Here is a 23,316-nt window from a genome sequence, read left to right as displayed (position 1 = left end):
ACCAACATCTCTCACAATTCAGATGTAGTTAACACAGAATACCACAAAATACCACCATTCTATATATTCTCATTCCCTTATTTCTGGATTCTCATAAGAGTGAGAACCTTGTTTTATTTACCTTGGGGCCCAGCATTCTGCCTGGCATGTGAAAGGTACCCAGTGAATTTTGATTGAACGGAGCTAATTTTCTCTTAGTTCTCTTTCTCTTATTTTAACTGTATTATTCCTTTTTCCTCTTCCAGAATGAAGACATTCAAATGCTGTTTTAAATACCCAGCACAGCAGAAAGTTTTCATCTTATTTGTAACTCTATGGCTGTTCTCCTTGTTGAAGCTTCTAAATGTGAGGAGCCTCCTCTTCCCTCAAAGAGGCATTTACTTGGTTGAATCCTCCCTGAGTACCTCACCTTTTGTAAGGAACAGATACACCAGTGTGAAAAATGAAGTCAGGTATGAAGTTAACTGTTCAGGTGTCTATGAACAGGCACCTTTGGAAATTGGCAAGAGTCTGGAAATAAGAAGGAGGGACATCATCGACTTGGATGATGAGGATGTTGTGGCGATAACCAGCGATTGTGACATTTATCAGACCCTGAGAAAGTACCATCAAAAGCCTGTTTCAAGGGAGGAGAAGAGCTTCCCAATAGCCTATTCTTTGGTCGTTCATAAAGACGCCATTATGGTTGAAAGGCTACTTCATGCCATATACAACCAGCACAATGTGTACTGCATCCATTATGACCATAAGTCACCTGATACCTTCAAAGTTGCCATGAACAATTTAGCTAAGTGCTTCCCCAATGTTTTCATTGCCTCCAAATTAGAGACAGTGCAATATGCACACATTTCCAGACTCCAAGCTGATCTGAATTGTTTGTCAGACCTCCTCAGGTCCTCGGTTCCGTGGAAATATGTTATCAATCTGTGTGGGCAAGATTTTCCTTTGAAGTCAAACTTTGAATTAGTGTCAGAGTTAAAGAAACTCAATGGAGCAAATATGTTAGAAACGGTGAAACCCCCTAACAGTAAAATGGAAAGATTCACTTACCACCATGAACTCAGACAGGTGCCTTATGAATATGTGAAGCTACCAATAAGGACAAACATCTCCAAGGAAGCCCCCCCTCATAACATTGAGATATTTGTTGGCAGTGCTTATTTTGTTTTAAGTCGAGCATTTGTTAAATATGTTTTCAACAACTCCCTCGTTAAAGACTTTTTTGCCTGGTCTAAAGATACATACTCGCCTGATGAACATTTTTGGGCTACCTTAATTCGGGTACCAGGAATACCTGGGGAGATCTCTAGGTCAGCCCAGGATGTGTCTGACTTGCAGAGTAAGACCCGCCTTGTCAAGTGGAACTATCATGAAGGGCTTTTGTATCCCCGTTGTACCGGCTCCCACCTTCGAAGTGTGTGTATCTTTGGAACGGCGGAATTAAGGTGGCTTATAAATGATGGACATTGGTTTGCTAATAAATTTGATTCTAAGGTGGATCCTGTCTTGATTAAATGCCTGGCAGAAAAGCTTGAAGAGCAACAGAGACAATGGATTACTATGTCTTCAAAAAAGTTACTTATGGCTGAAAATCCCGTAATCACATCATGATAAAATCATGATAGAAAGAAGGCATCTGATAACTAGAGCTCATACGGACTTGTGTGCTACACCACACCCAGTACCATTCGAGCTTAACCTCCTCACAATTTGCGAGGTGCCCAAAATGCCACGCACAAAGGCGACAATTAGCCTGCATTTGGTTGGGTGTTTTTTGTTTTTCCTTGTAACCTTATGGAGCTAAATCAGAGATTTTAAACAGTCCATCATCAGAGCTCAGCAACTACTGATACTGAGCTCCAACTGTATGCCAGGTACTTTTATAGAAATGTGTAGGAATTAGATTCAAATTGTAATGAGTTATACAATGCCTTCAAGGCTTGCCCTAGTTCCACAGCAACCTTAGTATCACGTTCTCCACATAGCAGTCAGGATTCTACTGAAAAGGTGTTGGAGAGTGGGATAATCACATAACCACTGAAACCACCAATTTCAGGGTAGTGTTTAAGTATAATGACCAACACTCCACTTGTCTCTTAATTCAGCTCCCCAGACTTGTCTTAGCCATTAGAATATTAGGAGAAACTCCACTACCTCAGGAAAGCTCAAAGAATTGTCCAGTTTCCTGCTTGCCAAAGCATTTTCCTATTGGTGCCTCACCCTTTCAATTCAGAGTCAGAAGACTCTGTTGGCGGGGCATATAGTGTGTGAATGTTAGGGAGGCTGGGTGGGGGGTGGGGGGACTGGGACAGGTGGTGCCTGAAGGGAAACAAAGGGATTTATAGGACTTTAGAATCATGTTGCACAATGGTTTCATGAATGGTCTCTTTTTTAATTCAATTAGTTCTTTAAAATTATTGATTAAAAATAAGAACTTGATTATTAGTTCAAAGCGTTACATTCCCGAACGTAGAACTTAAGTCTTCTAGCTCATAGATTATCATTATATGTAGGTTTTTTACAGTGTAATTAGTGTAATTTTGTGCTATGGAGCCATTAAGCTAAGAGCCACTGAATTTTCTTGAAAAGGTTGTGTAAAATATGACAGCTTTCTAAATTAACTCTTATGGTCATTTAAAATTTTTGCTTACGTCTCCAGTAACTATCCAAGTAGAATCCAAACTTAAACTTACAAAAGCTCTAAGCCCACTAAAGTCTTCTCAGCTTAGATACAGAGAGAAAAAGCAAAGTTTCTTTAGGACATAGCAAGAATATTCATTAGTGGTATTTTGTAAAACCTACACCTTAGAAAACCCCTAAACAAATCAAATATACACCTATTTTAATGTCACTGTATTGTGCCGGAGGTGAAATGGGACAGGAGCAGCGTCCTGAGAACAGGTTGTAACATTTTTTTACATCTCTTGGGAAATCATGGAACTCATGTAAAAATTTCTTGCTGATCTTATGTTTCAGTGTCAGCCTCAGCATCTATGTAAAGATGTAGTAATCATGGCCAATATGAGACTATTTGGAAGACTAGAGTATTTAAATCTTTTTGTAAATGTCTGTGTTCTACATGTGAAATGCACTTTGCTGGTTTTAAAGTTTATGATACTGACTGCCAAGTGGTACCACTTCTCTCCAGCTCATTTTTCTTCTTCTTATCCCCCGCAGCCTTCACATTACTTCATTCTTCAGAAAACAACTATGACCAAGCTCCTGTTCTTAAAAATAAGTAACTGTTGGGGGCGCCTGGGTGGCTCAGTCGGTTAAGCGTCTGACTCTTGGTTTCAGCTCAGGTCATGATTTCAGGGTCATGATATCAAGCCTCACACAGGGCTCCATGCTCAGTGAGGAGTCTGCTTAAAATTCTCTCCCGCTGCCTATCCCCCCCCAAAATAAATAAATGTTTAAAAATAAATAAATCTTAAAAAGAAAATAAGTAACTGTTGGACAGAGTTAAGTTCTGCAGAAGATACTTATCAGTTTGATTGTGTGTGTGATTGTGACAAGCTAAGTCATTTTGGTCTCTATGAGCCTCAGTTTTCCTGGTCTTTAAAGTGAGTACTTGGAGCCTACCCTGGCCTCCTCACACTGTGTGTGTGTGTGTGTGTGTGTGTGTGTGAGAGAGAGAGAGAGAGAGAGAGAGAGAGAGAGAGAGAGAGAGAGAATCAAAATAGTGTGTGAACTGGTTTAAAAATGGAGACAAACTATCAACAGTAAATATCAGAGAGTAGTCTCATTACAGGGCAAACAGAGATCCAGCCCCATTGTGTGACTTTACCATTTACCTCTTCTGGAAAACCTTTGAAATATAAAAGAAGCCACAATCATAGGAGCAACTTCTGTGAATCAATCTAGGTACAAAGAATCCCGTTACCACATCTGGAGTTCTTTTTAAGCCAACAGGATCAGCACATCGATCCAGTGGCTTGGATCAATTTTTTCTGCCTTGTAGGCTTCAACACAAGGTCCCACTGAAATCTTGGTTTTTATGCATTTGGCCATCAGAATAAATGAAAAGTAAATATCGATCTCCTATCCAGTGTCTTGCCTCCTGGTGAGAAATGATTCTATCCCTGGAAATTTTCCAGTTGTTAATTACTTTCATGCCATACTCCAATGAAACATGGCCCCAGTGCCTTCTTGTCCCCATTGACATATTTCCTGGGATTCAGTTCAACATTTCAGGGAGCTTGTCAGGTCATCTCTTTTGCCTTGGGAATCCTGCAGTTTCCTTACATGTCTTTGAACCTCCTTCAGACCTGATTAAAACCTTTTGGTATGATTTTTTTCTGGTCTAGAAAATGTTTTACAGTCTGTATTTTATAGTCATCCTTTGCATAGTATTTATTGAATCTAGATTCTAAGTTATTTGGCAACAAGACCAGGACCTTGAAGTCTGTAAATTGTATTAGATATTAATAATGAAAGAGCTACTAATATAGATCTACATTATGTGAATGATCTACTATAACATTATAATATTTAAAGATCAATGTTGCTGCTATTTTTAATGTTTTGGTTATTCTAAGTGGAAAAAATATATATATATACACAAATAAAATGTTTAAATTTACAGAACTAAATTTGAAGATTTCTCTTGCCTTCCAGAATGTGAATATTATACAGACACACACATATATATATTTTGACATATTTCATGAAAACAAAAATGACAATCCTTTTTGAGAATGGAAAGTGAATGTACTATATGTATGTTACAGCCGTTTTTGTTGTTTTTTTTTTTACCATTTTTGAAAGACATATTTCCCATTATAGGAGTTTTAAATAGACTGATGTTGCATTTTGATATTATGCTGCTAGCAGATGTTAATTCTCTTGGATTGTAAAGTAAAATATGCTCCGAAAACCAAACCCCTGGAATTTGTGATGTTTCCTTTCTCTCCTGGTACCGGTTCCCCACAAAGACTCTTTCCATTTATGACACTTGCCCAGTATTTGAAGAGCACAGTTGATTTCACTTCAGAGTTAAAGAATTCGTGTGTGTATAATACACAAAATATGGGCACTTGAAATTGAATTGTTTAATTTGAAGGAATCTTTCAGGATCTGTCTTCATTCTCCCCCAGATTGACTTCTCGTCTAAGATGAATTATCTAAACAAGTATTCCTGTGTGCTGGATTACTTTGTGGACGTTATAGGTAGGGGAGACCGAGCTCTTCATGTCAGGTCCCTTGGTCCCTGGAGAATCAAGCCTCTTCTCTCCACACCAGGACCCCTGCCTTGGGGTGAGCCCCCTGGGCCCTTAGGTTTGGTTGGTGGCTGATTCCTGGTGAACTTCCCCTCTGTTCTGAATATCACCACCTTTCCTAGCTCTGCTAAGCTAAGGACTATTTCATATGGCTGATCTCTATGCCTCCCACACACTCGGAAAATGCCCCGACCAGTGTTCTTCTGTCATCCTGTGTAAAGCCATAAGTCACCAACGTCCCAAGCTGGCAAGGAGTATGCAGGTCACACTCACAAATCACAATCCACCTCAAGGAATAAGGCCATTTTGGGAATCTTCGACATAATAAAAATTAACATCTACTCTTAACCTATGATTAATTCTTGCTCTTGCCAAACTGGACAACGATGCGAATCCACAGTACTCTCATGGAAGGATTTGGACTTTTGGTAGCAGTCGCGGGTGGGGTATTTATCATCATATTGAAGACCCATAGGCTTGATTCCTAGGTGATCAGTTCTATATATTTTTTATTCCCTTTGGGATCTACAAATCTACATATGAACTAGGACAAGTGGTTTCTCATTTCATGAAACTGATTATGGGGAAACCCTGGCAGAGAGAACAGATGATTGCAAATTTATTCCCACTGTTGGAAAGATATTCCTGGGAAGATGCATAACAAACAGCTTGAGCTTTGCTTCAAAGACAAATGATCAGTGTATCAACACACATGGGTATGTTGACTATTCACCTGGCCTCAGGTGTGGCCTTCACATAGAGCGGCAGAGTCCTTCCTGGGAGCATCTGGGATTGAATCATGGAGAAGACAAACAGCCAGAAGAGAATCTGAGGGAAAAATATGGTCTGTGACTTGGGTGAATTTATTTTACTTTTTTTGTTGTCATTGTTATAGAATAAAAGATATGTAAACAGAAATCATTTATATTCATAATTCTAACACCCTGACAAAACCATTATAGTTCTCTGAATGTTTTTTTAATTTATTTAAATTCAATTAATTAACATGTAGTGTATTATTAGTTTCAGAAGTAGACTTCAGTGTTTCATCAGTCTTTTTATTTTATTTTTATTTATTTTTTTATTTTTTAAAGATTTTATTTATTTATTTGACAGAGAGAGACACAGCGAGAGAGGGAACATAAGTAGGGGGAGTGGGAGAGGGAGAAGCAGGCTCCCCGCTGAGCAGAGAGCCCGATGTGGGGCTCGATCCCAGGACTCTGGGATCATGACCTGAGCAGAAGGCAGATGCTTAATGACTGAGCCACCCAGGCACCCCTCATCAGTCTTATATAACACCCAGTGCTCATTACATCACATGCCCTCCTTAATGCCCATCACCCAGTTACCCCCTCCCCCCACCCATCTCCCCTCCAGCAGCCCTCAGTTTGTTTCCTAGAGTTAGGAGTCTCTTATGGTTTGTCTCCCTCTCTGATTTCATCTTGTTTTATTTTTCCCTCCCTTCCCCCATGCTCCTGTTTTGTTTCTTAAATTCCACATATGAGTGAAATCATATGATAATTGTTTTTCTCTGATTGACTTATTTTGCTTAGCATAATACCCTCTAGTTCCATCCACATCATTGCAAATGGCAAGATTTCATTTTTTGATGGCTGTGTGATATTCCATTGTATATATATATACCACGTCTTTTTTGTCCATTCATCTGGCTCTTTCCATAGTTTGGCTTGTGGACATTGCTGCTATAAACATCGGGGTGCACGGGCGCCTGGGTGGCTCAGTCGTTAAGCGTCTGCCTTCGGCTCAGGTCATGGTCCCAGGGTCCTGGGATCGAGTCCCACATCGGGCTCCCTGCTCCACGGGAAGCCTGCTTCTCCCTCTCCCACTCCCCCTGCTTATGTTCCTGCTCTCGCTATCTCTCTCTCTGTCAAATAAATAAATAAAATCTTCAAAAAAAAAAATTTAAACATCGGGGTGCACGTACCCCTTCAGATCACTACATTTGTATCTTTGGGGTAAATACCCAGTAGTGCAATTGCTGGGTCATAGGGTAGCTCTATTTTCAACTTTTTAAGGAACCTCCATACTGTTTTCCAGAGTGGCTGCACCAGCTTGCATTCCCATCAACAGTGTAAGAGGGTTCCCCTTTCTCCACTCTGAATGCTCTTCTAATCTTACCCACATACATACACACTTTTTATCTCTCTGCCCACCGCCAATATATTTGCAATCACTTTCCTATGTTCCTGCATGATCTTTATGGCTATCTAATGGTCATACCATAATTCACTCAGCCTTTCCTTTGTTATAGGGCATTTGGATTGTAAACTACTTAACTTTTTTTTCTTTGCTATCATATAAAACAGTGCTGTGAACAGCTTTATACATATAGCTTCTCCTTTCCTTGAGTTGCTTTCTGAAAAAGGAATTACAATTCTGAAGAGAATGGGTTTTTTTTTTAACTGATCACTTTTCATATGTTACATATTCTTTGACATATCACCCTGTCAGAGAATTGCATGGGACATTTGGTTGGTGTATATCAAACATGGCCGCAACCTATGTGAAATAAACTGTATATACTTATTCTGATAAATGGCTATTCTGATTCTCAAAGTGAGCAAAAACCTTTGTCTTACGCAAGGATGCAGCCATTCCTCTAAGATCAAAGAAGGTGTTTTAATGTATGGTTAATGAAGTGCTCATATTCTGAAAGCCTTACTTTTGATGTTTAACTCTATTCCAGGAAGGATCTAAAGGCTGCTGGTTCCTTCTAATACCCATTCTCCCTGGCCTCTGTGTATTTTTATTCTGAGCAATAATATGACCAACTGTTATTTCCCAGCCTCCCTTTCACTAGGGATTGCAAATAAGAAAAAGCAGAAGTCATTGCGTGGGGCATCTGAGAATACAGTTAAAAGACGGCTTACTTGGTTCACCTTCCCTACACCTGCCTTGCTTTTTCCTACTGTTTAGAATGTGTTTATAGTAGCTGTAATTTCAGCTGCCATTTTATTTTTTTTTTAAGATTTTATTTATTTTACAGAGAGAGACACACAGCGAGAGAGGGAACACAAGCAGGGGGAGTGGGAGAGGGAGAAGCAGGCTTCCCGCCGAGCAGGGAGCCCGATGCGGGGCTCAATCCCAGGACCCTGGGACCATGACCTGAGCCGAAGGCAGACGCTTAGCGACTGAGCCACCCAGGCATCCCTCAGCTGCCATTTTAAAAACATGGGGATACAATTTCTATGGCAAGGAAAGAATGAAAATATAATATTTGAACCATCCAAGACCACCTACTTCAGCTTCTTTTACGGGTAAAAAAACCTGATACATACTTTAAGCTACTGTAACCTTGGTTCTCTGTTACTAACTTACAGTGTTTTCCTAGGACGATGGTTTTCAAACCTTAGTCTGCAGCAGAATCACTAAAAGGGTGTGTTAAGACACAAATTGTTTCCTTTCTCCCTTGTTCACTTTTTCATTAAGTGGAGCAGTGACAGGAGAGGTGAATTTGCTCATGCTGTTCTAGACCACACTTTGAGAACCACTATTAGGATATCTTTCCTGAAACTGTTTCTTTACATTAGAAACATTTGGCCAATTAGCATTTAGAAAGCACCAAATATTACAATAAGCACACATACCTCCAGATCCTAAAAAGCTGTGATCAGAAGTTCAGAAATAGTTTACATGCTCTCTCTACATTGTTGAAGAGGTGGTTATCTATATGTATTTAATAACGATTGAAGCTGATATATTTCCCTAACTATAAGTCCTCCCAAAATTATTTTCAACCACACTCCTGCCTTATTAGGAACCGTTTTATAAAATGTAAGTAAAAAAATGAATTTTGGGGGTCTAGTTAACCTGAAATTAGTGCAGTGAAGTCTCAAATTCAGACCTGGGTGTTAATTCTCTTCAAGATGTATGCTGGTGAGGCAGAGTACCCAGATGGAATTTTTCACGAACATTTCGGTGTGACAGCCCTAAAAAAATTTAAAATATTGAAACAGAGAGCCATATCATTCTAACCTCACTGTTTCAAGCTGCTACAGGAATGCTAATGCAAAATAGATACAGAGTTATATGTCATCTTTAAATGTTTCTAAGTTTCTACTTCAACCATGGGTGGATGCTCAAAAAAAAGGGGGGCGGGGATCTAGAAAACTCAGCAAAATGTATCTGCCTAAGGGAAACTAGCTCCTAGGATTCCCATTGTTTTAAACAGCAAAACGGAACAGGTAAGTTTCATTGCAATAATTATCGTCCATGATTCAATTTACTCTTAACGGCTACTAATTCTTTTTTATTCAGGATAATTATTGATCCAGTTTTACAGGTGGTTTCACCAATGGTTGTTGGGAAGGCCATCTCCATAGGAAGTAGGGAGTCCAACATGGAAGGAAGGGAAGTGACGTCCAGTTCACATTGGAGTAGGTCAGCAAGCTTCAGATATTTCTTTGGGATGATGAAGATATAGAATGCCTCATAAATCTGAACGTATTTGTCTAGAGGCAAAATACACCATGGCAGAATTAGGGACTGAATGTCTATGGGGAAAAATGATGAGCCCAAAGGAGAGCAAAACTTGTGCAGCTGTGGCTCAGCTGGAAACTGTTGACATGGTCGTAATCCTGTATGTTAACCACTTAACATTTAATATGTGACTTTTAAATCCTGATCCAGTCAACATGATACTGATAGAACTTATTGTGAGTTTGGGGGATAGAAAGGATGAATGTGTGGGGTGGGGAGTGTAGGTGTGTGTGTGTGTGTGTGTGTGTGTGTGTGTGTGTGAAAGATATTATCTCCCATGGTAGGAATCAACAGATTATGCCTAAAACTGAAAAATCAAGTATAGCAATATAAAAATGCCATTTCGCTAGGTGGAAATAAAACCGAAAGAACCAGTTCAGAGAGTTGAAACTAGTTGCCACTGAAGAAGGGAAATGGGGCAAGAAATGGAAACTGCTACTTTTTTGCAACAAAGTTTGCAGCCAGCTCTATAAACTTTAACATAAAAGCTGGGAAAAAAAGCCAACTAAGCAACCACGAAGGAAAAAGACATAATCTGTAAGCCAAGATGGTTTATAATCTAATGGCTAGTACAACCAAAGGCCTTAGAAGGATGGCTATCACTTGGGTCTGCTGAGCCCTTCTCCCTCCCAAGTCTTCAGAAAATACTCCTCCTGGCTACGGATGGGGTAGGCACAGGGCCTCAAGGCCACAGCCACAGTGATTGGTCTACGGAGTGGAAACACTGCCTAAATTAGGCTAATCAGGGTCCCTGGGACTTTCCAAATCCCTGCCAGGGGATAACTTCTTGTTCCTGAAAAGAAAGCAAAGAGGCTGGCCCATTTTTTAAAAAGAAAAAGAGAGAAAGAGAAACTCTTGTTTCTCTCTCATAACAAAAATCCAAGGTTATGGGCCTCTCTCCACCCTGTTTTCCCCAGAAATATTTTAAAAGAAAATCCCAGAATCATATTACTTCACTTAGCCCCTGCAGTCTACCTGTGCTTTATGCTCAGGTCCTGGTGAGCAGGGAAGTGCCAGATACATACCTGTTTTGTCCATATTTGAGCCATATGCAACTGCTGTTTTTATAGGTCAAAAGAAATCAAATGTTGGCAATATTAGATGATCTTACCTAATGCTTTAAGATGAATCTAAGTGTCAAGATCTTTTTTTTTAACATAACCACACCTAACAAAATTAACAATTCCTTAATATGTAACAATGAGTCCATTTTCAAAATTTCCCAATTGTATCGCATATATCTTTGTAGCTACCATTTGTTTAAATCAGGATCCAAATAAGTTCTACACATTAATTTGTTTAAAATAACTTTTTAAGGGGCGCCTGGGTGGCTCCGTCTGTTAAGCAGCTGACTCTTGATTTCAGCTCAGGTCATGATCTTGGGCTCCTGGGATTGAGATCCTCACGGGCTCCACACTCAGCATGGAGTTGGCTTGAGGATTCTTTCTCACTCTCCCTCTGCCGCTCCCCTCACTCACACACACACTCTCTCTCTCTAAAATAAATTAATAGGGGTGCCTGGGTGGCTCAGTCGGTTAAGCGTCTGCCTTCGGCTCAGGTCATGATCCTGGAGTCCCAGGATCGAGCCCCGCATCGGGCTCCCTGCTCGGCGGGGAGTCTGCTTCTCCCTCTGACCCTCCCCCCTCTCATGTGCTCTCTGTCTCTCATTCTCTCTGTCTCAGATAAATAAATAAAATCTTTAAAAATAAATAAAATAAATTAATAAATCTTTTCACAATAATAATAAAATAAAATAACTTTTTAAGTGTTATTACTCTCATTTAGCACTCTCGAAGGAACCTAGACAGGTCACAAAGAATGGTGAACAATCTTCCGACCAAAAAAGCCAAAAGAATCAGGTCTCGGTTCCTTCTCGGATTATTATTTAATACATATTATGTATTAAATATATTAAATACACATAAATATATATATTAAAAATATATCAAATGATATACCATATGCACGTGTGTGTATGTGTATATCACTGTGCCAAGCACGGTAGTCTTTGCTTCAAATCCTTCTGCATTTACCGTTATGAGTGGTTGCCCTTATCATCTTTATTTTGTAGATGATGACAACCCCAAGGAAGTCAACTGACTTGTCCAAGGTCCCCAGTGAGTAAGTGTAGAGCGGAGTTTGGAATTGAGGCTTTGTGACTCCAAAGGCCAAGCCCTCAGCCAGTTCACACTACCCGTCTTTATGCACCAGTTCCAGTGAGCAGCAAAGGGCTGGACACATGCCCACGGTTATTTCATTCCACACAGTACTGAGATGTTGTAGGGAAGGAGGCAACCGGAGCTTACAGAAGTAAACAGGAAGCCATGGTTGAGGAACACATCTGTGGGGCATGGGGGGAATGGGGACTTGGGGCTGCTGTTGCCTTTCCTCTGTTAGTCGCTCTGTTGGAGGCCACCAATCCTCCCTGTTGTGCTCCCCACCCCCCCAGCTGACTTGACCTTCGTCTTCCTCCCCTGGCTTCCTTCCTCTCAATGTCCTTCTCTTGGTCTCATGCTTGAATCTGCTTTTCCACTGAAGTCTCTTACGCCTGTTTCCAACCCTAACCTCCAAGTTAACCCCAATTCTTCAGTTATAACCTATTCAATTAATCCAACCAGAGTGGTTTTTACTCTTGTGGATGTTGAAGTTAATGAACCCTGAATCGATGTTTCAGACTAAAGGGCCCAAGCCCCTTTCCCTGCTGGAAGATCGAATTCTCTCTATTTCAAACACATTAGGCTTAGGGAATGACAGCAGGCTTGCTATCTATGTGGCCGAATCAGACTTCTCCGCTGACACCATGTGCTGGGCAGGACACCTGGCTCACATAGCACGTCTTAGGGAGCCGTCTGCTTCGTGAGGATAGCCATCGTGGGGGTTATAGGAGGGTCATCTCATCAGAGTTTCTCGAACTTTAATGTGCATAGAAATCACCGGTGGATCTTGTTAAACTGCGAATTCCGATTGGGTAGGTCTGGGGTCGGGTCTGAGATGCTGCCTCTCTGCCAAGCTCCCAAGCCATGCCAATGCTGCCTGTCCGTGGCCCATCCCCTGAGGAGCAAGACTCTAGATCACGGGTTCTCAGCACCAATGACACTTGAGAAGCCCCTAACGTGTTTCTAATTAGGGGAGACCTAGGTGCAGGGCACTATAATAGCTCCGCAGGGGATTCTACTAACCAATCAGAGTTGAAAATGGCCCGTGTGGCGGCGGCAGTTGGAATTGGGGGGCCAGTTGAGTGCATACCCGGCTGGTGGAAAAGGTGAGGTGACTGCAGGAAGGTGGAGCTCCTGGCTCATGAGTGTCCTTATTTCCTGTGTTTCCTGCCTCTCCTCCCTGCCCCTCACCTTTTCTCTCTTTCTTGTTGTCCCCCTACCAATCCATCCTCTTCTGAACCATCTCAGTAAGAAGAGAGCTAAACAAACTGAAAATCAACAACTCTTTTTTGGATGCCTCAGAGAACAGATGTCACGAGGCGAGCTGTCCCCCCAAACCTTGGAGAGACAGGCAAATACAAAGCATCACCAACCTCCCAGGAGCATAGTCCACGGCTAGAGCCAGTACCAGAGGAATTACTTCAACTCTAAGTGGCACATTGCTGGGGACTCAGTGGGGACGAGCTTAAGAGTGGAGAAATTCCAGGAGGACCCTGCACTTGTGTTTATCTCCAGGAGCCCCATCAGATTCTCAGGGTGAAGATGGGAGAAAAGTCCCCTCATTCTTCAGCAAGCAGGGCCCGGGGGGCGGGTGGGGGGGAGGAGGGGGTGTGCAGGGAATGTGCTTCTAAGAAATAAATCTTTCTGAGAAAGGGATTGGAATTTAAGAACCTTGAAATGGAGAAGCATGCAATTCAGCACACAATCAATGCTGAGTTACTGCATGTTAAGCACCATGCTTTGTGCTGGGGATTGGGGATGAATTAGACTCACTCCTTCTCCAGGAGCTCATAGTCTAGTGGAAACACACCTGTGCACACAGCTCTGCCAGAGACTGATAGTTGCTGCCCCTCATGTCTTGCCTTGGCTTCTGGAGTAATAGAACTCTCCTTCCTAGCTGAAGACATATTTCCCAGGATAAAGATTATGTATCCTAGCCTCCCTTGCAAGGTAGATGTGGTCATATGATCAAGAACTGGCCAAAGGAATATAGTGGAAGTTTTTTGTGCAACTTTCTGAGAAGTGTCCTTAAATTGAGCAGACGTACAAGACCTCCACCCATAACTGTGAATATGACCTTATTTGGAGGAAGGGTTTTTGCAGATATAATTAAGTTAAGAAGCTAGAGGTAAGTGGTGCCTGGGTGGTTCAGTCGGTTAAGCATCTCCCTTCGGCTCAGGTCATGATTTCAGGGTCCTGGGATCAAACCCAGTGTTGGGCTCAGCAGGGAATCTGCTTCCTCTCCCTCTGCCCCTCCCTTCGCTCATACGCTCTCTCTATCTCTCCCATTCTCTCAAATAAACGAATCAAATCTTTAAAAAAAAAAAAAAAGACCTAGAAGAAGTGAGAGCATCATCCTGGATATGAGGGCCAGCAGCTCGCCCTCTCTCTCTTTCTCCTATCTAGAAAGCAGATTTAAAAAAACTGGACCAGGGGCGCCTGGGTGGCTCAGTCGTTAAGCGTCTGCCTTCGGCTCAGGTCATGATCCCGGGGTCCTGGGATCGAGCCCCGCATCGGGCTCCCTGCTCCGCGGGAAGCCTGCTTCTCCCTCTCCCACTCCCCCCTGCTTGTGTTCCCTCTTTCGCTGTGTCTCTCTCTGTCAAATAAATAAATAAAATCTTTAAAAAAAAAAAAAAACTGGACCAAAGTAGACATCTTGGATAATAAAGTAGAAGGCCCAATCAAGAGCCTGGGTTCCTGATTATTCTGGAGTTGCCATAGGAGCCTACATTTATATAAACAGAGATAAATAGATTTCTAATTTGGTTAGGCCTTTGTTATTTCTAGATTTCTGTCTACTGCCTTTCTTACTAACAAATAAGCCCACTAGCCGCAATAAATTTATTTCTTTTTAGGCCTCTCATAAATAAGCAAAATATGAAACAACATATTATGCGAGTTCTATTTTACTTAAAATAAAATATAAACTCCTTAAGAAAGAAAGGCCCTGTGTGATCTGACCCTGGTCTACTCCACTCTCATCTGAGGCCCTTTTTCTCTACCTTGGCACGTGGTATACTTAAGCCTTCCCTATGTATACATCCTTTCGTTCCACAAAAAAATTGTGAGACACTAGGCACACAACAGCAAAAAGCAGCCAAAGAACCTGTCCTTAAAGCCACGTTTTCTTTCTTTCCCTTTCTTTCTCTCTTTCTCTCTCTTTCTCTTTCTTTCTCCCTTTCTTTCTTTCCTTCTTTTCAGGAAGGACAAATATTTTATTGGGGAAAGTATATTCATTGTGTACTTTATTTTTTTAATTTAATTTTATTTAAATTCAGTTAAGTGGCATATAGTGTATGTAAAGCCAGGGCTTTTTTCTATTCCACTTCTAAGTCCATGTATGTTCTAACTCAGAGAACTGGCCCAGTTACATCCACCCAGGGCAGCACATCCAGCAGAACCTCCCACAGTGCTGGCTGTGTTCTCCAGCATGGTAGTCCCTAGCCACGTGCAGCTCTGGAGTGCTTGCAACATGATTAGTTTCCACTTATTTATCTATTTTTAAAGATTTTACTTATTTATTTGACAGAGAGAGACACAGCGAGAGAGGGAACACAAGCAGGGGGAGTGGGAGACAGAGAAGCAGGCTTCCTGATGAGCAGGGACCCTGACTCGGGGCTCGACCTGGGGCTCGATCCCAGGACCCTGGGATCATGACCTGAGCCGAAGGCAGACGCTTAACAGACTGAGCCACCCAAGTGTCCCTAATTCCCATTTAAATAGCCCCATGTGACCAGCTGCTTCCAGAATGGACAGTACAGATCTTGACCATTCTACTCCCTGCTCCAAATGGCCAACTCCTTGAGGCAGTTTTAGAAGATGGTCACAAATTCAACAATTGAGAGATGGAGCCTATATCCCCTCTCCTAGAATCTGAGTGAGCTTGTGACGTATGATGGAAGTGATGTTACTGTGACTTCCTAGGCCAGGCAAGAAGAGCCTCTGCCCTGATCTCTGGAAGGTTATGCTCTTGGGACCCTTGCTCTGGGGAAGCTCTGTCTCCGAACCTCACTACCACACTATGAGAAGCCGAGGCCATGTGTAGTGCCTGGGTCCTTGAGTCATCCCAATATCGGCACCTGTGGCTGGCTACATAATACACGACCACAAATTTGGTGTGTTGTTCGGTGCTCTGTTCTGTATGCACCAAGCCCCCCATAAACGCCCAGTAAGCAGGTGCTGAATGACTGAAATTCTGAGCTTTGTGACTGAATCTACAATTGCTGCTTGTCCTCTGAACAGATCTTGGAAAACATTCTTTATTTTGCCTTTTTGCTCTCAGCAGACTAAATAAGATAGATTGCAAGCAAGTGGAAAAGCAAAATGTTCAGTTTCCAAGAGCCAAACATTAATTCTTGCTGTTTCAGTTCTTTGCATTTGAGTAATTGCTGTGGTTTTTAACCGCGGTGAAAACAAAACAAAAGGCAGAGCTGGTCCAATAGCCACGCGGTAAGAAAATGTCTGCGGTTCTTTAAAGAACATCTGTAAGTTCACAGAATGAACCTGAAATTGTCCTTGCATGTTAGTGAGAATCTCACGAAACCTCCTTTCATGAAATGAAATCCTAATGACAAACCAAAATGAATAGACTCTTCTTGACATCTTAGCCATGATCCAACTTGTTCTAGAAAGTCCACTGGCGCAAATCCTGTTATTTCTCTTGGAACAGAAATAAAAACAGAAACTGGATGAAAAAGCAAAACATGCTAACACCAGGTCAGATAAAACGGGGATAACCAGCTGTAACAGCTGAGTTGACCAGTTGGGACAGAGACAGCCTGCACGGTGGAAACGTTGAATATCTAGGCCTTGACAGAGAAAGTTTGCTGATCTCTGATAGCTCTTAAAGGAGCAGGTGACTCACCAGGCAATTTTGATCATGGTCTGAATGAAATTTTTTTTTGAATGAAATATTTCTAAAGACTAGGGGCTCAGGCAGTTAAGCATCTGCCTTCAGCTCAGGTCATGATCCCAGGGTCCTGGGATTGAGCCCCACATCGGGCTCCCTGCTCAGTGGGGAGTCTGCTTCTCTCTCTCGTTCTGCCACTCCCCCTGCTTGTGCTCTCTCTCTCCTTCTCTGACAAATAAGTAAGTAAAATCTTAAAAAAAAAAAAAGAAAAGAAATATTTCTGGGGACTATATAACTCCCTTCACTTTGATTTCCTCTTTATCAAGCAACCTTCTGAATGTAATTAGACTTCTTGAATCTGTTTCTCTATTGAGAGAATGTGCAGACTTGGTAACAGAAATTTCCAGTCAGCCTTCACAGTTACATTTCTCCCTAAATTGGTCCTCTGGTAAGGTCCCTTCTAAATTCACCCCAGGAGGGGCGCCTGGGTGGCTCAGTTGGTTAAGCGACTGCCTTCGGCTCAGGTCATGATCCTGGAGTCCCGGGATCGAGTCCCACATTGGGCTCCCTGCTCAGCAGGGAGTCTGCTTCTCCCTCTGACCCTCCCCCCTCTCATGTGCTCTCTGTCTCTCTCATTCTCTCTGTCTCAAATAAATAAATAAAATCTTTAAAAAAAAAAAAATAAATAAATAAATAAATAAATTCACCCCAGGAACTCCAGTTTTCCAGGGGTCTAGCTTTCCTGGATATGACGGCCACACCTACCCTGTACTTTTATTTCTAGGCCTCTTACCCTTTTAGTATTTTTTTATTTATTGAAGTAATAAATGAAGAGTTGTTTGGTTTTTTTTTTTAAAGATTTTATTTATTTGACAGAGAGAGACACAGCGAGAGAGGGAACCCAAGCAGGGGGAGTGGGAGAGGGAGACGCAGGCTTCCCGCCGAGCAGGGAGCCCAATGCAGGGCTTGATCCCAGGACCCTGGGATCATGACCTGAGCCGAAGGCAGACGCTTAACGACTGAGCCACCCAGGCGCCCCATAAATGAAGAGTTTTAACAATCAGACAGAAGTACAGGGTTAAAACAAAAAATAACAGTCACTCCCCAAGGCCCTCCTGATCTCCAGTTCCCACGACCCAGATTTTCAAATCTTCTCCATTTTTCATATTTGCCTTCATAATTCTAAATAACACGCTAAATGAAAACTCTTCACAATAGTCATATCAAGTCAATAATCAGGTCTCCTGTCCCCTTCTCTGAACATTCCCTTACCATTGTCCCCCTCCAGCCTACACTAACTGTCCTCAGAGCTGGCTGCACAGCTATCACCCTGGAGCTCCCCACCTCCGGCATTTTCCAGGGGGTTCCCACGGTCTCTTGTTCGAGATGCCTCGTTTTCTGGACCCTGGGTTGTCATTGTGATTGATGGGGCACATCCTTCTGCTGCTTCATGAGAATGAATGGAGGGTCAAATTTTTGTTGCAGTGAGTGTTTGGAAATACTTCTATTAGACCCTTACATTCACTTGGTAGTTCATCAGGGTATGAATTTCCAGATGGCAATCATGTCCTCTTAGAAGTTGTAGGCACTAGCCTATTGTCCTCTCATTTCCTGTGTCGCTCTGCCTTTCTAATCTTTGACATTTTGTATGCTTCTGAGAGCATCTCATTTGTTCAGGTGTCCTGAGTTTTGGTCATGGTTTACCTGGTGAGGATCTTTAATTCATTGAGCTGAGCTGTCAGTGGCCTTTTTCAGTCTAGAGGCTCACACTCCTATTTGGGAAGTTTTCTTTTCTTTTTTAATTTTTAAAGATTTTTATTTATTTATTTGACATAGAGAGACAGAGCGAGAGAGGGAACACAAGCAGGGGGACTGGGAGACGGAGAAGCAGGCTTCCTGCAGAGCAGGGAGCCCGATGTGGGGCTTGATCCCAGGACCCTGGGATCATGACCTGAGCCAAAGGCAGATGCTTAACGACTGAGCCACTTAGGCGCCCCGGAAAGTTTTCTTTTCTTTCTCCATAATTTCTTGTCCTCCTTTTTTTCTATATTGTTTTCCTAAAGATACTTTGAATTGAAAATTTGGGCTCTCTTGATCAATCCTGTGGTGGATTTGTCTCTTCTCTGGTACCTTCTATCTCCTTGTCTTTTTGTTCAACTGTCTGAAAAATTTCCTCAGTTGTATCTTTGATACTTTATACTGAATTTTTTCTTTCTTCTAACATATTTTTAATTTCAAAACCTTTTTTATTCCCTGCATTAAAAAAATTTCATGGCATTCTGTGATTTCAGTGATGCAGTATCTTCTTGGGTCCCTTTTAGGGTTTTCATTAAAATTTTTTAAAAAACTTTGCTCTCTGAATCATCTGGGGTTTTCTTGGTCTTTTTCCCCTTTTGTCTTAGTGTCTGTGTTTCATAGTGGGGGCTCCCTCAATCTGGTAATCCAGTGCTGGAAATTCAAATGTAAGCCTGGAGCACTGACTCTCTTTTCGGCTTATTGTGGCATGGCACCATGAGCAGCAGTCTCCCCAGACACCCTGTAGAAGGCGGCTCGCGAAGTCCCGCATGGAAACCAGCGTGTGCACCAAAGTCTTGGGAGATGGTGGAGCTGCACATCAGCTTGAAGAATTAAGGCCCTCAGAAGGACAAACCCTTCTTGGGCACCAGCAGGCTTAAGTCCACTCCCTGCCCCAAATTCCCTGTATGTGTTTTGGGGGGACCAGCAGCATTGTGATGAGGCCAACGCTGTGGATATTTCCCCTCATGGATACTGAGGCACTGAAGGAGTTCAACAAGAATAAAACATGAGTCAAGAAGCTAGCCAAGAAGTATGATGCCTTTTTTTGCTTCAGAATCTCTGATCAAGCAGATCCCATGAATCCTGGGCCCAGGCCTCAGGAAGGCTGGCAAGTTCCCCTCCTTGTTGACCCACAATGAGAACATGGTGGCCAAAGTGGATGAAGTGAAGTCCAGAATCAAAGGCCAGATGAAGAAGGTGCTGTGTCTGGCAGTGGCTGTTGGCCCCGTGAAGATGACAAAGGACGAGCTTGTGTACAACATCCACTTGGCTGTCAGTTTCCTGGCGTCATTGCTTAAGAGGAACTGGCAGAACATCTGGGCTTTATGCATCAAGAGCACCATGGGCAAGCCCCAGCATCTGCATGAAGGCACAGCTCAATAAACCCTAGTGCTACAAAAAAAAAAAAGAGTGGGGTAGTTACTTGTGCACCCATTGATAAGATGATCCAGAAGTACCTTCCCACCATAAACAACTAGAAAACTGGAAACAATATAAAAAAAAAAACAAACAATTTGCAGGCTTCTCAGCACAAAACTGAGAAAAGGGAGAAAATGAGGTGAGCCTTACTACCACCTAGGCTTTCTGCCTGGAGGAAATGTCCAGACCATGGCCCAGAAAGAGAAATCTAAACAGAGACTGGAGTTGAGAGAGATTGAGGTGGCTACCCTTTCCAGGGCAGAGTACTTAGAAAGGGCAGGAATTACCCAGACCTCCACTGATCTGTTTATGCCTCTGGTGCAGTCCCACTAGTCTGGATGACAACTTCAAAGAAAGGAATACTTGACAGGAAGGCAGGACATAAATAAATTTCAGATCTCATGTAGGCCCAAAACCATTTAAGTTCTCACTAGGCAGGGTGGAGAGATCGCCTTGAATACCTGGGGCATTCAGTAGAGACCCCAGAAGGGCCATGCCTTAAAAGTGGGGTTAAACTGGCTTTGGGCTAATGGGGACTCTACAACTCCCCTACAAGAGCTGAAAAACCAGGCTTCAAACGGATCGGGCTTCAAACCCACAAGTAACTTAAACTACCTGCCAAAAAAGTTTGATCTTCTTTAAAGGAATATAAATCCACCATTTGGTGATAACAAACTCACCATGTTAAAATCACTAGCCAGGGCAGAGCAAGATGGCGGAGGGGTAGGAGACCTAAATTTCGTCTGGTCCCAGGAATTCAGCTAGATAGGGATCAAACCATTCTGAACACCTACAAACTCAACAAGAGATTTAAGAAAAGAAGAGCAGCAACTCTCTGAACAGACAAGCGACCACTTTCTGGAAGGTAGGACGTGCGGAGAAGTGAATCCGAGGCGATATTTCGGTAGATAGACCGCGGGGGAGGGAGCTGGCTATGGGCAAGTGATAGAGCCGCGGAGCACAAAATCGAAACTTTTAAAAGTCGGCTCCGCTGAGCGACGTCCCTCCAGTGGCTAAGCGGGGGGTGGAACCCTCCGGGACAGTGTGGTCTCAGGACCCTCGGGGTCACAGAAAGACCGGGGGTGCCTGAGTGCGGCCGAGCTCCCAGGTATCGGAGTGGGGAAGCCGGCTGCAGAGATGGAGCCCAGGCGCGGGCGCTCAGCTCGGGATTGCCATAAACTGTGATCCGGGGCAGCCGGGCCACTGCTCCTCCAGCAGGGACCCAACAAGCGGCAGATCCGGGGAGACTCACCTTTTTCCCCGGGGAGGAGAGGTGCGGAAGTGCACCGCAGGGATCTGCTGGGTTTGGAGACTCCACCCGGGGTCGGTGCCAGAGATAGAAACGCGCAGTCACAGGCCGGGTGAGCACAGAGTGCGGCCGGAGACCGGGGAGACGGGAGTGACTGACGGCTTTTCTCTGGGGGCGCACTGAGGAGCAGGGCCCCAAGTTCTCGGCTCCTCCGGGGCGGAGATTGGGAGGCCGCCATTTTCACTCTCCGCCTCCAAAGCTGTACGGAAAGCTCGCAGGGAACAAAAGCCCCGGAGAGCAAACCCGAGCAGATTACTTAGCCGGGAGGGGGCAAGGGCGGGGCAATTCGCCTCCGGCAGAGACATTTGGGAACCACGGCAACAGGCCCCTCCCCCAGAAGATCAGTGAGAACAGCCAGCCTCTTTTTTTTTTTTTTTTAAGATTTTATTTATTTATTTGACAGAGAGAGACATAGCGAGAAAGGGAACACAAGCAGGGGGAGTGGGAGAGGGAGAAGCAGGCTTCCCATGGAGCAGGGAGCCCAATGCGAGGCTCGATCCCAGGACCCTGGGATCATGACCTGAGCTGAAAGTAGTCGCTTAACCAACTGAGCCACCCAGGCGCCCAACAGCCAGCCTCTTAAGACTAAGTTTACCGATCAATGAGAACGGCAGAACTCCAGCGCTAGGGGACTACTGCACATAGAATTCATGGCTTTTTTACAATGATTCTTTAGTCTTTCAAAGTTAAATTTTTTAATTTTCTTTTTCTGTTTTTTGAATTTTTCTTTTTCCCCTTTTCAACCAACATCTTATCGATTCCTTTTTTAAAATCTTTTTTAATTTTCCTTTTTACGGTCATCTTCTATCCCTTCATTGTATTTAACCTTACTTTTTTGTGTATATATATATACATATGTTTTCTTTCTTTAAAATTTTGGGTAGAGTTTCTTCTAACAGACCAAAATAATACCTGAAATCTACTGTATGATGATGTCCTAGTCTCCTGCCTGATCACATTCTCTTTTTTTTTAAATTTTTTTCATTCTTTTTTCAACAACTTCTTATCAATTCCTTTTTAAAAATCTTTTTAAATTTTAATCTTTACAGTCATATTCCATCCCTTCATCGTATTTACCCTTATTTTTGTATATATGTAAGTTTTTCTTTCTTTAAAATTTTGAGAGGCAATTTTTCTAACAGACCAAAATACACCCAAAATCTAGTGTGTGACTCTGTTCTATTCACCAGCCTAATTATATTCTTTTCTTTTTTTTTCCCTTTCTTTCCCCTTCCCCCACCCCCAGTTTTGGGTCTCTTCTGATTTGTTTAGTGTATATTTTTCTGGGGTTGTTGTTACCCTTTTAGCATTTTGTTCTCTCATTCATCTATTCTCCTCTGGACAAAATGACAGGACAGAGAAACTCCTCAAAAAAAAGTACAAGAGGCAGTACTGACTGCCAGGGACCTAATCAATACAGACATTAGTAAGATGTCAGAACTAGAGTTCAGAATGACAATTATAAAGATACTAGCTGGGCTTGAAGAAAGTATAAAAGATATAGAAAATCCCTTTCTGGAGAAATAAAAGAATTAAAATCTAACCAAGTCAAAATAAAAAAGGCTATTAATGAGGTGCAATAAAAAATGGAGGCTTTAACTGCTAGGATAAATGAGGCAGAAGACAGAATGAGTGATACAGAAGACCAAATGATGGAGAATAAAGAAGCTGAGAAAGAGAGAGATAAACAACTACTGGATCACGAGGGCAGAATTCGAGAGATAAGTGATACCATAAAGCGAAACAACATTAGAATAATTGGGATCCCAGAAGAAGAAAGAGAGAGAGGGGCAGAAGGTATATTGGAGCAAATTATAGAAGAGAACTTCCCTAATTTGGGAAAGGAAACAGGCATCAAAATCCAGGAGGCACAGAGAACCCCCCTCAAAATCAATAAAAATAGGTCAACACCCCGACATCTAATAGTAAAACTCACAGTCTCAGAGACAAAGAGAAAATTCTGAAAACAGCTCGGGACAAGAGGTCTGTAACCCTTTCTAATGGTAGAAACATTAGATTGGCAACCAGACCTATCCACAGAGACCTGGCAGGCCAGAAAGGACTGGC

At 42.6% G+C, this 23,316-nt stretch overlaps 1 protein-coding gene and 1 pseudogene across 1 annotated transcript; both read left to right on the top strand.

The window, feature by feature from the left end:
* The first annotated feature begins 216 nt into the window (after window positions 1-216).
* On the top strand, window positions 217-2,241 carry GCNT4 (glucosaminyl (N-acetyl) transferase 4). Its single transcript, XM_045886948.2, has one exon. The coding sequence runs from the start codon at window positions 247-249 to the stop codon at window positions 1,609-1,611; it is 1,365 nt and encodes a 454-aa protein (XP_045742904.1). The 5' UTR covers window positions 217-246; the 3' UTR covers window positions 1,612-2,241.
* A 10,672-nt stretch (window positions 2,242-12,913) lies between these two features.
* Window positions 12,914-19,904, top strand: LOC123840898 (large ribosomal subunit protein uL1-like; annotated as a pseudogene).
* Window positions 19,905-23,316: the final 3,412 nt, after the last annotated feature.

This window comes from Mirounga angustirostris, unplaced genomic scaffold (genome assembly GCF_029215605.1).
Source record: "Mirounga angustirostris isolate CCGP_5_RB_7025 unplaced genomic scaffold, mMirAng1.0.hap1 SCAF_7, whole genome shotgun sequence".
NCBI classification, from domain to species: Eukaryota; Metazoa; Chordata; class Mammalia; order Carnivora; family Phocidae; genus Mirounga; species Mirounga angustirostris.
Note: the sequence above shows the minus strand (reverse complement) of the source record. Positions and strands in the feature narration are given on the sequence as shown.